This window comes from Gorilla gorilla, chromosome 11 (assembly GCF_029281585.2).
Source record: "Gorilla gorilla gorilla isolate KB3781 chromosome 11, NHGRI_mGorGor1-v2.1_pri, whole genome shotgun sequence".
Taxonomy (NCBI): Eukaryota; Metazoa; Chordata; class Mammalia; order Primates; family Hominidae; genus Gorilla; species Gorilla gorilla.
Window position 1 is genome coordinate 29,569,131 of NC_073235.2, and position 13,914 is coordinate 29,583,044.

The window sequence follows — 13,914 nt, forward strand, 5'->3', positions numbered from 1 at the left end:
AAGGAAAAAACACAGTACACCTCTTTGGGATATAAATTTTTCTTGAAAATGTGAAGGGAAAGTTTTTAGATTTAGTTTTTTTCCCCAGGTAAAAAATGTAAAATATTTAATTAATCAGGTACACAGCAGAGTAGGATTGCAAAATTTCACAAGAAAACCTTAAAACAGAAGACTTCAGAATAAATGTTCGCAACTAAGGCTGGGTGCGGTGGCTCATGCCTGTAATCCCAGCACTTTGGGAGGCTGAGGCGGGCAGATCATTTGAGGTCAGGAGTTGGAGACCAGCCTGGCCAACATGGTGAAACCCCGTCTCTATTAAAATAAAAAAATTAGCTGGGCGTGGTGATGCACGCTTGTAATCCTAGCTACTCGGGAGGCTGAAGCAAGAGAATCGCTTGAACACGGGACGTGGAGGTTGCAGTGAGCCAAGACTGCACCACTACACTCCAGCTTGGGTGACACCGTGAGATTCTGTCTCAAAAAAAAAAAAAAAGTTTGGAACTAGAGAGCTGCTTGAGGTAACCTATCCCAAGAGATGCACATCTGCTCTCCTCAGAGAAACCACAGAGCAGCACTGCCTACCCCCGGAAGGCAGTTCTTGACGCTAAAACCAAACACGAACTGGACTCCGGACTTCTCAAGGACACGGACTGTTTTATCTAGATTTATATATCACACTAGGGTCGAATCGAGCATCTAGTAGCTGCTCAATAAATTCTGGCTAAATGACCACTATGGACACTGGCTTCTACTCCCTTTACAGTTATCCTTCTCTCTCAAACCTACTATCTTCACTTGCAGGTATCAGTGACTGTTTAATCTTTTTTTATTACCATGACTAATGTACTGCTAGCATTCAATAAATCATGATCAACAGTTTGGCATTTCAGTTCAAAAATCAGCAAATTAAAAGGAAGAAAAACCTGTTGTCCACTGATTGTTGCCACAGGAATGGCTGAAGCTTGAGGGATGCTACTCTCCATGGTAACGGTAACCTGCCCTGGAACCTTGGGGGGAAGTGACAGGGTAGAAGGTGGAGCAGGAGCAATAGGACGGCTAGGCATGGTGGGCTTCGGGGGCGGCTGCAAACAGAAAACCACACCAAACATATCAATGGCCTCATACTGGTGATGCGTTTCAATCCACAATTAAGAGTGCACAAATCGAACCTGCAATGTGCCAGGAAAGATGCCATAAGCTTTATACATTTTATCTATTATCATCACAGTGTTTCCATTGAAGTACTAGCATTTCTATTTCACAGAAAAAGAAACATACAAAGCAAGGCTAACTGACTTGCTCAAAGCCACACACACAGTAAGAAGCAGAACTGGGAATAAAGCCCAGAGCTGTATGGCTCACAGCCCACACCCTTTCTTCTACATGATGCTGCCTCCCAAGTTTGGGTGGATTGAACAAAACTCCCAGTAACTGAAACACAACCCCAAGGTAATACACAGGCAATATTCTCAGAAACCCCCAAATTAACCAGTTATTAAAACACACCTTAAAGAAGAGTGCCACTCCACTTGGTCCCATGGTACTGGGTTATCTGAACTTATAACATTACTGTCAGCTGGGCACAGTGGCTCACGCCTGTAATCCCAGCAATCTGGGAAGCTAAGGCGGGCAGACCACTTGAGGCCAGGAGTTTGAGACCAGCCTGGCCAACATGGTGAAACCGCATCTCTACTAAAAATACAAAAATTAGCCAGGCATAGTGACGTGCGCCTGTAATACCAGCTACTTGGGAGGCTGAGGCTGCAGAACTGCTTGAACCTTGGAGGTGGAAGTTGCAGTGAGCCAAGATCGCACCACTGCACTCCAGCCTGGATGACAGAGAAAGACTGCGTCTCAAATAATAACAGAAACAAAACATTAGTGTCATTAAGCCCCCACTGCTAAATCTGACTGGCTTAAAAAAAAAAAGAGGGTCCCTTCAAGATTGTATCTAACTTAACATGCCCATAAGTTGAATAATATCAGTATCAAAATGGATAACAGCAAAGATCCTATGATGCCAACTGCCCAGTAGCACAAGACAAGGCACTGCAGAAAATCAGGGCTGAGTTACAGAAAGGAGCTGAACTCATATGTCATAAAGAAAAAATGAAATGTGATCCTAAGATACAGCCTAAGATTTTATACAAATTGTTACAAACATTAGCCAGTCTCGAGCTCTGGTTCAGTGTGAAGTTTTAACCCTCTCCATTACCTTCATAAGTCCCTCCGAAAATGAAAGTGGCACTGCTGGCGTCAGGTGTGCTGGCGGGGCTGTCACTGCAACAGGTGTGGCTGATGCGACAGCATGGTGTGTCGACAACATCTGCACCTGTGGATAGGGCCTTACCACAACAGGCTCTTGCTTCTCCTCCCGGGACTGGAGGGAGCTGCTGGAACTCATGTGCTCCCTGGCACTGACTTCAGAATCTCGACCAGATTCATCATTGACTAGTAAAGACATTAAGAGTGAGACAGTATGTCACAGTCTCCCAGTGTAAGATAGCAGCACAGACAAGAGTGGCACATGAAGTTAAATCTCAGGATTGACAAAGTGGCCATTTCCTTGTGATGTTTTCTTAACAAGGTCAATATGGGCACTGGATTCTCCTGATGGACATCAAACAAAAGAGCCACAACTGTGGAATATAGAATTTATTCTGGGTATTGTAGCCTTATGAACAAACTACCTGAAAATCATCTAAAATGAGCCGAAATAGTTAAAAGTACAATACAGGATATAAGACAATTTCATTTAAAACATCCTCTTAAAAAGTTATAAAAGCCTGACATTAAAAAGAGATTTTATGCTGGCCAACATGGCAAAACCCTATCTCTACTAAAAATACAAAAAAAAAAAAAAAAAAAAAAAAACCCCAAAAACCACAAACCACGTTTTTTTGTAATCCCAGCTACTTGGGAGGCTAAGGTGGGAGGATCACCTGAGCCCAAAAGGTGGAGGTTGCAGTGAGCCAAGATTCCGTCACTGCACTCTAGCCTGGGCAAGAGAGGAAGACTGTCTCCAAAAAAAAAAAAAAAAGTATGGCTGGTGCAGTGGCTTGCACCTGCAATCCTAGCATTTTGAGAGGCCAAGGCAAGCAGATCCCTTGAACCCAGGAGTTCAAGACCAGCCTTGGCAACACAGTTAAGACTCCATCTCTGCAAAAAATTTTAAAATTAAATGGGCATGGTGGCATGCACCCGTAATCCCAGCTATATTGGAGGCAGAGGGAGGAGGATCACTTAACCCTGGGAGGTCAAGGCTGCAGTGAGCCAAGCCATGATTGTGCCACTGCACTCCAGCTTGGATGACACAGTGAGACTTTGTCTCAAAAAAAAAAAAAAAAACAAGGTGGTGGGGGGCTGAGCACAGCAGCTCACGCCTGTAATCCTAGCACTTTGGGAAGCCAAGGCAGGTGGATCATTTGAGGTCAGGAGTTCCAGACCAGCCTGACCAACGTGGTGAAACCCCGCCTCTACTAAAAATACAAAAAAATTAGCTGGGCGTGGTGGTACACACCTATAATCTCAGCTACTAGGGAAGATGAGGCAGGAGAATCACTTGAACCCAGGAGATGGGAGGCTGCAGTGAGCTGAGATTGCGCCACTGCACTCCTACCTGGGTAACAAGAGTGAGGGTCCATCTCAAAAAAAAGAAAAAAAAAAGATATTTTAAGTACGGTTCCTAACTTTAAGAACATATAATTTTTCAAAACTGAGGGACAGAGATAGGAGAGATATTTTCCAACGTATGCTCTTTTTCTTTTGGTGTTTTGGTCTACCAGAAGACAATCTATTTTAAACTTTTTTTTAATTAAAAAAAATTTTTTTTTTGAGATAAGGTCTCACTCTGTCTCCCAGGCTGTAAAGAAGTGACAGGATATCAGCTCACTGCAGCTTCAAACTCCTGGACTCAAGTGATCCTCTGCCTCAGCTGCCCAAGCAGCTAAGACTACAGGCGCACGCCACCACGCCTGGCTAATTGTTTTATTTTTTTATGAAGACAGAGTTCCACTATGTTGCCTGGTCTGGTCTTGAATACCTGGGATCGAGTGTTCCTCCCACCTCTGGCCTCCCAAAGTGCTGAGATTACAGGTGTGAGCCACTGCACCTGGCCTATTTAAAAATTAAGTATTTAAAAATTCAGTGGAGGCCGGGCGTGGTGGTTCACGCCTGTAATCCCAGCACTTTGGGAGGCCAAGGTGGGGAGATCACTTGAGGTCAGGAGTTCGAGATCAGCCTGTCCAACATGGTGAAACCCTGTCTCTACTAAAAATACAAAAAATAGCCAGGTGTGATGGTGCACACCTGTAATCCCAGATACTCAGGAGGCTGAGGCCAGAGAATTGCTTGAGCCCGGGAGGCGGAGGTTGGGAGATCCTGCCACTGCACTCCAGCCTGGGGCACAAGAGCAAAACTCTGTGTCAAAAAAAAAAAAAATTAAGTGGAAAAAAATCAGAGAACAATACTAATATAATAAAGGAAGAGCTTGTGAAAATATTAACTCATATTTGTCTATAATTTTTCCAAAATAATATTTTTTTCTGAGCATAAAGATAATATTTACTTATGTAGAGAATTTAAATTATTTGGAGTACCATAAACAAAGTGATGTTGCCCCCAAACTTACCCTACAAAGGCACCAACACTTAAAAGTTTTGGTGACAGTTCTCGCTTCTTTTAAATTTTGGGTTTTTATTCATTTGACTTTTTTTTCTTGAAGTATGATTTTCATAAAGATAAGTGCACAAATGTTAGCTGTGCAGCTCAATGGACTTTCACAAACTGAATAAACCTGAGTAAATAGCACCCAGCTCAAGATAGAAAACATTATTGGTCCCCCAGAGACCCTTAGTTTGGCCCTATTCTAGCCACTATCCTCCGAAGGAAATCAATCTTCTACCTTGTAACACTATAGATTAGTATTGTCTGTTTTTTAACTTTACGTAAACAGACTCATAACAAATACACCCTATTGTGCTTTGCCTCTTTCACTTACAGGTATGAGATTCATTCACATTAGCGTACACAGCTGTAGATCTTTCATTCTCAATGCTGTATATAGTACGACACATGAGTAACGTACAAATTATCCATTTTACTCTTAAGAGGCACTTTAGTTTTCAGTTTTTTCCTATTTTGAATAGTGCTAGTAATGTTCTTGTACATGTCTTTTGGTGAACATATGTACCACTTCTACTCAATATATACCTAGGATTGGAACTACTGAGTAGAGAATACTGCATGATTTTTTAAAGGTGAAATGGGGCCGGGCACAGTGGCTCATGTCTATAATCCCAGCACTTTGGGAGGCTGAGGCAGGTGAATCACCTGAGGTCAGGAGTTCAAGACCATCATCCAACGTGGTGAAACCCCGTCTCCACAAAAATACAAAAATTAGTTGGGCATGATGGCGGTTGCCTGTAATCCCACCTACTCGGGAGGCTGAGGCGGAAGAATCACTTGAACCCAGGAGGCAGAGGTTGCAGCAAGCCAAGACTGTGCACTCCAGCCTGGGCAATGAAGCAAGACTCTGTCTCAAAAAAAAAGTGAAATGGGATTCTATTGTATAGATGTACTGTAGCTTTTAAAATCACTGTATCATTGATGGGCTTTTAGGTTATTTCCAAATTTTTGCTTTTATCAACAATCTTGTCCAGTGATCTCTTCAGGAAAAAATTTCTAAAAGTACAAGTGCTGGATGAAAAGACTGATGTGGCCGGGAGCGGTGGCTCAAGCCTGTAATCCCAGCACTTTGGGAGGCCAAGGCGGGGGGATCACAAGGTCAGGAGTTTGAGACCAGCCTGGACAATATGGTGAAACCCTGTCTCTACTAAAAATACAAAAATTAGCTGGGCATGGTGGCGGGCGCCTATAGTCCCAGCTACTTGGGAGGCTGAGGCAGCAGAACTGCTTGAACCCGGGAGGTGGAGGTTGCAGTGAGTCGAGATCACGCCACTGCACTCCAGCCTGGGCGACAGAACGAGACTCCATCTCAAAAAAAAAAAAAAAAAAAACAGAGAGGAAAGAAAAGACTGATATACGTTTTCTTTTTCACTATATATTGACTTTTCTCCCAGGTCATTCAGAATTTTTAAAATTTTGATCTATAAAACCTCTTTATTGGGGAATAAATTACATAGAATAACACCACTGGTTTACCAGAAAAGTTCAATAATTTTTTTACAAATATCCTCAGTAACACCAAAGAGCAGAATGGTTGGGTCAAATGGTAAGTATATGTTTAACTTTGCCGAAGTCATTTCCAAAGTGACTGTAGCATTGCCTGTTCCCATTAGCAGTATACAAGCTGCTCCTCTTCCTTACTCATGCTTGATATACAGCCATTCTAGTGGGTTGTAGTGTGTGTCTCACTGTAGTTTTAATTAGCATTTCCATGATGACTAGTAATGTTGAACATCTTTTTATGTGATCCCAGCCCATTCATATATATCTTCTTTAGTGAAGTGCATGTTTATCTTTTGTCCATTTTAATCAATTAGGTTTACTGAGGTACAATTTACATATAAAATTCACTAATTCTTTGTGTAACATTAGATAAGTGTTCGCAAAAGTATACAGCGGTATAACACAATCATGATACAGATCATTTCCTGTTACTCCAGTGAGTTCATTCACATCCCTTTGCAGTCAATTCCCTCCCCACAACCTCTATTCTCCAGAAACCACCGATCTGCTTTCTGTCACTATGGCATAGTCTTTTCTGGAATTTCATATAACACAATCATACCATCTGTAGTCCTCTGTATCTGGATTCTCTCCTTAGTGTAATGTTACTGAGGGTTATCCATAATGTTGTGTATATTGGTAGTCTGGTCCTTTTTATTGCCAAGTAGCATTCCACTGCACGGATGGACACACAACAATTTGCTTATCCAGTCACCATCTGATACACATTTGGTGAGAACCCTGTTTTGGCTATTATGAATACAGTTTCTATGAACATGTGAATATAAGTCCTTGTATAAACATACATTTTCATTTACCTTTGATAAATACCTATGGAATGAGATTGCTCAGTGGTGTGGTAAGTGTATATTTAATTTTATAAGATATTGCCAAATTGTTTCTTGAAGTGATTAGCCATTTTGCATTCCCAACAATAAAGTATGAGTTCTATTTGTGCTACAACCATTCCAACATTGGTATTGTCAGTCTTTGTAATTTCAGTCTTTCTACTGGATGTGCAGTAGTTTCCCACAGTGGTTTTAATGTGCACTGCCCTGAGGATTAATAATGGTGAGCATCTTCTCATGTGCTTCTTTGGCACTTATCTAGCTCTTCTGTACTCAAATATTTTCCCATCTTAAAAAAAATCAGGTTGTTTGTCTTTTTACTACTGAGTTATAAGTTCTTGTTTTTTTTTTTCCTGGAGACAAGATCTCACTCCGTCACCCAGGCTGGGGTGCATTGGTAAGATCTCAGGTCACTGCAACCTCCGCTTCCCAGGCTCAAGCGATCCTCCCCCTCAGCCTCTCAAGTAGCTGGGACTATAGGCATGAGCCATCACACCTGGCTAATTTTTTTTTTTTTTTTGAGACGGAATCTTGCTTTGTTGCCCAGGCTGAAGTGCAGTGGTGCTATCTTGGCTCACTGCAAGCTCTGCCTCCCAAGTTCAAGTGATTGTCCTGCCTCAGCCTCCCGATTAGCCGGGATTACCGGCACCCACCACCACGCCCAGCTAATTTTTGTATTTTTAGTAGAGACAGGTTTCACCATGTTGGCCAAGCTGGTCTCGAACTCCTGGCCTCAGGTGATCTGCCCACCTCAGCCTCCCAAAGTGCTAGGATTACAGGCATGAGCCACTGTACAATTAGCCTGGCCTCGGCTAATTTTTGTATTTGCTGTAGAAACGGGGATTTGCCATGTTGCCCAGGCTTATCTCAAACTCCTGAGCTCAAAGCGATCCACCTGCCTTGGCCTCCCATGGTGCTGGGATAACAGGCATGAGCCTACCGCACACAGCCTTTATTCCCCCATAATGATGTTATGATCTTCCAGCACTGTTTTACTGAAAAGACTATCAGGCGCAGTGGCTCATGCCTGTAATCTCAGCACTTTGGGAGGCCGAGGCGGGCAGATCAAGAGGTCAGGAGATCGAGACTATCCTGGCTAACACAGTGAAACACCGTCTCTACTAAAAAATACAAAAAATTAGCCGGGCACGGTGGTGGGCGCCTGTAGTCCCAGCTACTCAGGAGGCTGAGGCAGGAGAATGGTGTGAACCTGGAAGGCAGAGCTTACAGTGAGCCACGATCACGCTACTGCACTCCAGCCTGGGAGACAGAGCGAGACTCCGTCTCAGAAAAAAAGAAGACTATCATTTCCCTATTGAATTACTTAGGAACTTTTATCAAAAATCAATTGGCTATATATATCTGGTTCTATTTCTAGATTCTCTACCTGAGTTGTTATGGAAGATAGAATCTTCTGTTATTCTAGAGAATAATAATAATTTTCTTCTAGAGAAAATAACATCTAAGTTGAAACTTGAAAAAAGAAGGAATTAGCCAAATAAGTTAAGTATATGGAAAGGAACAAGGAAGACTATGGCAAAAGGAAAAGAATGTGCAAAGTCCCAAAGTCGTGAAATTGGGAATTTTTTAATCATTTATTTAGAAATATGAGTAGATACCATCGAGCAGGAGTCATAAGTAGCTTAAAGTCACTTCAAGTCTAAAGAGAACTAAAATAAATTTATAACAAAAACTAAGTTGGCAGCCACGCAAGTGGCTCACACCTGTAATCCCAGAATTTTGGGAGGCCTAGGCGGGAGGATTCCTTGAGGCCAGGAGTTTGAGACAAGCCTGGTCAACATAGCAAGACTCCATCTCCATCGGAAAAAAAAAAATTAAGTTGGCAGGAGGAAGGCTAAATAGTAAGAAATGAGGCTGGAACATTAGACAAGGGCCATAGCTCATAAGAAAACGCAGAGCAATTAAAGATGCTTCCAGCTCAGCACAGTGACTCACACCTGTGATCCTAACACTTTGGGAGGCTGAGAATGGAGGATTACTTGAGTCCAGGAGTTTGAGACCAGCTTCGGCAACATTGTTCGATCCCCTCTTTACAAAAAAATTTAAAATTAGCTGAACATGTGGCTGGGTGTGGTGGCTCATGCCTGTAATCCCAGCACTTTGGGAGGCCAAGGAGGGTGGATCACTTGAGGTCTGGAGTCCGAGATCAGCCTGGCCAACATGGTGAAACCCTGTCTCTACTAAAAATGCAAAAAAAAAAAAAAATTACCCAGGCATGGTAGCGCATGCCTGTAATCCCAGCTACTCAGAGGCTGAGGCACAAGAATCACTTAAACCCAGGAGGCAGAGACTGCAGTGAGCTGAGATCGCACCACTGCACTCCAGCCTGGGCCACAGAGTGACACTCTGTCTCAAAAAAATAAAAAAAATAAAAAATAAAATAAAATTAGCTGGGGAGCCCAAAAGACCGAGGCTGCAGTGAGCTGTGATTATTCCACTGTACTCCCGCTTGAGTGACAGAGTGAGACCCTGTTGCGCAAAAAAAAAAAAAAAAAAAAAGCCTCAGCTACTGGTTTGAGCAATGAGTAGACAGTGGTATCATTTACCATAAGGAACACCAGAATCCAGTGGTGAAGAAAAAGGAATAGAAAAGCATTTATTTCACTTTGCAATGTCATATATTTACTTAATACATAGAGAAAAAGAGTATTTGAAGGAATTCCTCAACTTCAGCACTGCTGACTGGACTGGATACTTCTCTGTTGTGGGGGGCTTCCCATTACCTTGTAGGATGTTAAGCAGTATCCCTGGCCTCTACCTATCAGATGCCAATAGTACTCCTTAGTTGTGACAACCAAACTGTCTTTAGATATTGCCAAGTACTCCCCTGGAGGAAAAATCACCTCCCCAAACACCTGTCACTGAGAACCACTAATTTCTACCACTCAAAGGATATAAGACTAAAAACCAAGTTTTATCTATGTCTTTAGATATTGCCAAGTACTCCCCTGGAGGAAAAATCACCTCCCCAAACACCTGTCACTGAGAACCACTAATTTCTACCACTCAAAGGGTATAAGACTAAAAACCAAGTTTTATCTATGTGTATACAATCAGCCCTCTGTATCCATGGGTTCCCTGATGTGAATTCAACCAACTTTGGATGTTAAATATTCAGGGGGGAAAAAAAAACCTGGTTGCATCTGTACTAAGCACATACAGACTTTTTTCTCTTGTCATTATTCCCTTAGCAATACAGTATAACAACTATTCACATACCATTTATGTTGTAGTAGGTATTACAAGTAATCTAGAGATGATTTAAAATATACTGGAGGATAGGTATAGGTAATATGCAAACACTATACCATTTTACATCAGAAAGTGGAGCATCATGGATTTTGGTATCTGAGGTGGGTCCTGGAAACAATCCCCCACAGACACCATAGGGAAACCGCATATCCTTTGTTTTCCACTTCTTTTCCTAGATAATAAACTCCTAAAAGGCAAGATCTGTTCCTTAAACACCTCTGGGCTCCCTCACAGCACTAATGCTATACTCCTGGACATTAATTAAACAAGAATATATTAATGCATTTCAAAAACAGTTCTTACAGGCACGCTTTGCTATAAGTTGCATGTGTACTCTATGTGAATGAAGTGGTTAAAACAGGAAGGAAAAAAAGCCTTGTTTAAATTAGAATAGTAATATACCCTTTCTTCAAATTCACTAAACAAGAATTTACTAAAATCCTAGAAGAATCTGCTAATTTTTAAGTTAGAAAACTGGTAATATTCTTAAAGTAGGAAAAAATATGTTAGAATATTACATATCTCACCTGTAGCAGCTGGGTTTATCAATCCAGCAGAACCACTGTTTGCAATCTGAGAAGGGGCCTGGCTCAGCCCGGTAGAAGGGGCTCCTAACCGAGGAAACTGTTGAGAACTCATTTCCACCTGTAGTACATACAGTTATATGGTTATTACTAGATTCTGAGATCTGAATCAATACTGAGAAATTAAAGCATCTTTAGTACCTATGAGATAGTCCCTTGGAAAAGCAAATGCTGCATCATTTATTTAAAAACAATAACTTGGGATCAATATAAATGCAGACATTATCTAAACTACCTAAGTTTTCTACAAATATTGTTTATACGGAGCTGGCGGGTACTATGACCCTCCATAAATACTTGTGGATTGCTATGCTAAAAAAATCACCATTGAATCCTGTACAAGAGTCACATGACAGGTATTACCACAATGCATGTGTATTTCTCTGTGTAAAGTTTTATGGAAAATGGCATGTCTCTTTGAAACACTCAAATCTCACACCAAGGTGAACAGAACTGTGATTAGTATGTCATAGGAACATTCGGAGGAAGATATCCAGCCCTAAGAAAAGATCGGATATCTTACATCCAGACCCGATGCAAAAGGAATTCTCCAATGCTTTTCGGCAAAGGCCTCCATTTACGGATTTCCTTTTCCTTCTCTTTCACAGATCCCCTCACAGAGCCAGAGGACCCTACACCTTCTCCATCTTCCCTAAAATCGCCCCCCACTTTTCCCTCAGGAGCCAAGCGATCTCCCCTGATTCGCCCGCAACCCCACCCCACCGCGAAGCCCCCGCTGAGACCGGAGGACGCCGGTTTCCAGACACCTCGGAGTGTGAGACCCCCGTCTCCGGGGTGGGGGTGCGGACGGGCGATCTGGGGACCCGACCACAAGACGAGCACTGTGCCTCTTTACCTGTAGCCGCCGCCCGCCGCCCGCACCGCCCGCTTCTATCTCGCCGGCCTGGGGGTGCCGCGGAGGGCCCATCTCGGCGGCGGCGATGTGCTCGGCGGGCGCGGGGAGGGATCGCGGCGGCGGCGCCCGGGGCCCGCCGCTGTCCAGCCCCGCTGGCCCCACTCACCCCCGCCACCCGGCCGCCGCTGTGCTCGCAGTCCTCTTCCCCCGAACCTGCCCCTGCCTCCCCCGCCCGCCCATTGGCCCCACGCCCGACGCGTCAGTGGAGGCCCAAGACCAATCCACAGCGACCTGCACGTTCAGAGCCCGCCCCACCCTCCCGCCGACTGCCAGCCAATCAGGCGCGAGCCTGGCCGGGGCAGCCCAAACCCCTCGAGGCTGAGCCAATGGCAGAGGAAGACAAGCGCCCCCGGCGAGGGGGGCGGGGAGCGGGGAGGCCCCGCCTCAGCCAGGGTCTGAAAGCGGCGGGCGCAGGGCCCGGATGTGGAGAGTCACTTTAAACTGCTCCAGGAGCCAAACTCCCTGGGCCGGCCGCCCGCCCGCCCGCCCGCCCGCGCTCCCCCGGCCGCTCTGCTTCCCCGCCAAGGCCCACGTCCGCCACGCCCCCACGCCCGGGTCAGCCCACCCCTCCCGGTGCCTCTCCCTTCCTCGCCACAGGACACCCAGCCCCTGTCGCCGGCCCAACCGCCGTGCCCAGCTCGCGAAAGAGCCGCGGTCCGAGCCGCAGGAGACGAGGATCCTCTGCCCTTCCCCGGGGACGCGCAACGGGACGGACGCTGCAGCCCGGCTCGGCCGCCCCGCCCCCTCGTCTCCTCCCCTTCCCTCCCGGGCGCCCGTCCCGCCATTACCTGGGTGCTGCGCCCAGTGGCCGCCGCGCCGCCTTGAGCTCGCTACCGCGCGCTCTCCGTCTGTGGGGCCGACGTCCCCAGGCTCCGGACCCGCAGCCACCGCCGGGGAGCTAGCACTCTGCCCCCCACCCCTCACTCCAGCGCCGCTGCTTCCGCCGCCGTAACGAGCCTCCCGTCTATTGGCTGGCGCAGGCCCCGCCCCCTGCCGAGTCAGCCAGTCGCCGGTGGTCGTGAGCGGGAGAGCGGACGGGCCCGCCCCTCTGAGCCGCGGCGTCCTCTGGGAAATGTAGTCGCCGGAGCCAGGAGGGCGGGCCGCGAAGGAGGTGGAGAGCGCCGGGGCGGGGCCGCAGGCGACCCGGCCAGGGCAACACACCCCTTTGCTGTCTGAAGTCGGTTCTGCCTTTTCTCTTGGCTAAGTGAGAAGACAGCGGATCCCACCCTATGCCTTAACCTGAGGGCACTGGGTTTCATTTTCCCCGCGGGGAGGCGCGGCGCGGGAAAGGGTAATGGAGGCCAACTGCGGCGGCCAAGGGATCCGCGGGCCGGGCCAGTGTCGTGACGGTGCCCGCCTCCCTATGCCGCAAGTGGGACTCGGTGTCCCCACCGGGAACCGCGGTCGGCACAGCCTACGCGCGGCGGGAGCCGCCAGGCGCAGCGCGGGCGCGGCTCTGTGAAAGCAGGCCGGCAGGGCGCAGGGCTCTGGGCGGCCGGGGCGCACCTGCGCGCCCTTTCCGGATTATAAAGGAGCTGAAGGGGGCAGTTTTATTTTGTCATTTTGTTTGGGGTTCAGGGTTGGAGTTTATGCACCTGTAGAAGACTTAGCCATATCTTTTGAGGCCACATTTGTGTCTGATAAGAGATTAAGTCTCCCTCTTCCCTTACCAGATGGTAATTTAGGCCTGGAGTTTTGTGATTAGTTAGGAAATAAATGGGGCTCAAACCCCCCTCTTCCTATCATGCACAGCTGTGTAAGACAACTGCTTGGTTAGAAGAGAGTAGCTCCTGGCTATAGCCCAGGGATGAGTCTCAGATACTCCTCCTCTTCAAGCCACTTTCGTTTTCCACCTTCATGCCTTCATTCTCAAACTTCTAAAGAGTGACTCCTGTAATAGACTTCAGCCTCCTCTCTGCCTAGGCAGTCCTTATCCCTTTTGGAGTTGCCACTCTTCTCAGACTGCTCCCCAAAAGTTGCCAACACCTACTCAACTTCAAACCCATCGGTCCTCACTTAGATCTCATCTTGTTTAGCTTACTGACCAGTAGTAATTCCTCCTCATGTCTTCCCTTGGCCTCTAGAACCAGGCTGTCTCCTGCTT

At 46.1% G+C, this 13,914-nt stretch overlaps 1 protein-coding gene across 12 annotated transcripts in view; it reads right to left on the bottom strand.

Moving 5' to 3' along the window:
* SAP130 (Sin3A associated protein 130) overlaps nucleotides 1-12,610 on the bottom strand; it is an 87,043-nt gene extending 74,433 nt beyond the window's left edge. For 5 of the 12 annotated variants that reach the window (XM_055380689.2, XM_063694749.1, XM_019022649.3 and 2 more), the window contains exons 1-4: nucleotides 11,751-11,903; nucleotides 10,838-10,955; nucleotides 2,216-2,451; nucleotides 924-1,082 (exon numbers count right to left, since the gene is read on the bottom strand). In XM_055380689.2, coding sequence (XP_055236664.1) covers nucleotides 924-1,082; nucleotides 2,216-2,451; nucleotides 10,838-10,955; nucleotides 11,751-11,822 — 585 coding nt within the window. In that variant the 5' untranslated portion in view covers nucleotides 11,823-11,903. Of the gene's footprint in view, nucleotides 1-923; nucleotides 1,083-2,215; nucleotides 2,452-10,837; nucleotides 10,956-11,750; nucleotides 12,010-12,598 lie in introns of those variants that run through there. The other 7 variants (XM_063694750.1, XM_055380691.2, XM_004032532.5 and 4 more) reach the window with 5 other exon arrangements.
* Nucleotides 12,611-13,914: the final 1,304 nt, after the last annotated feature.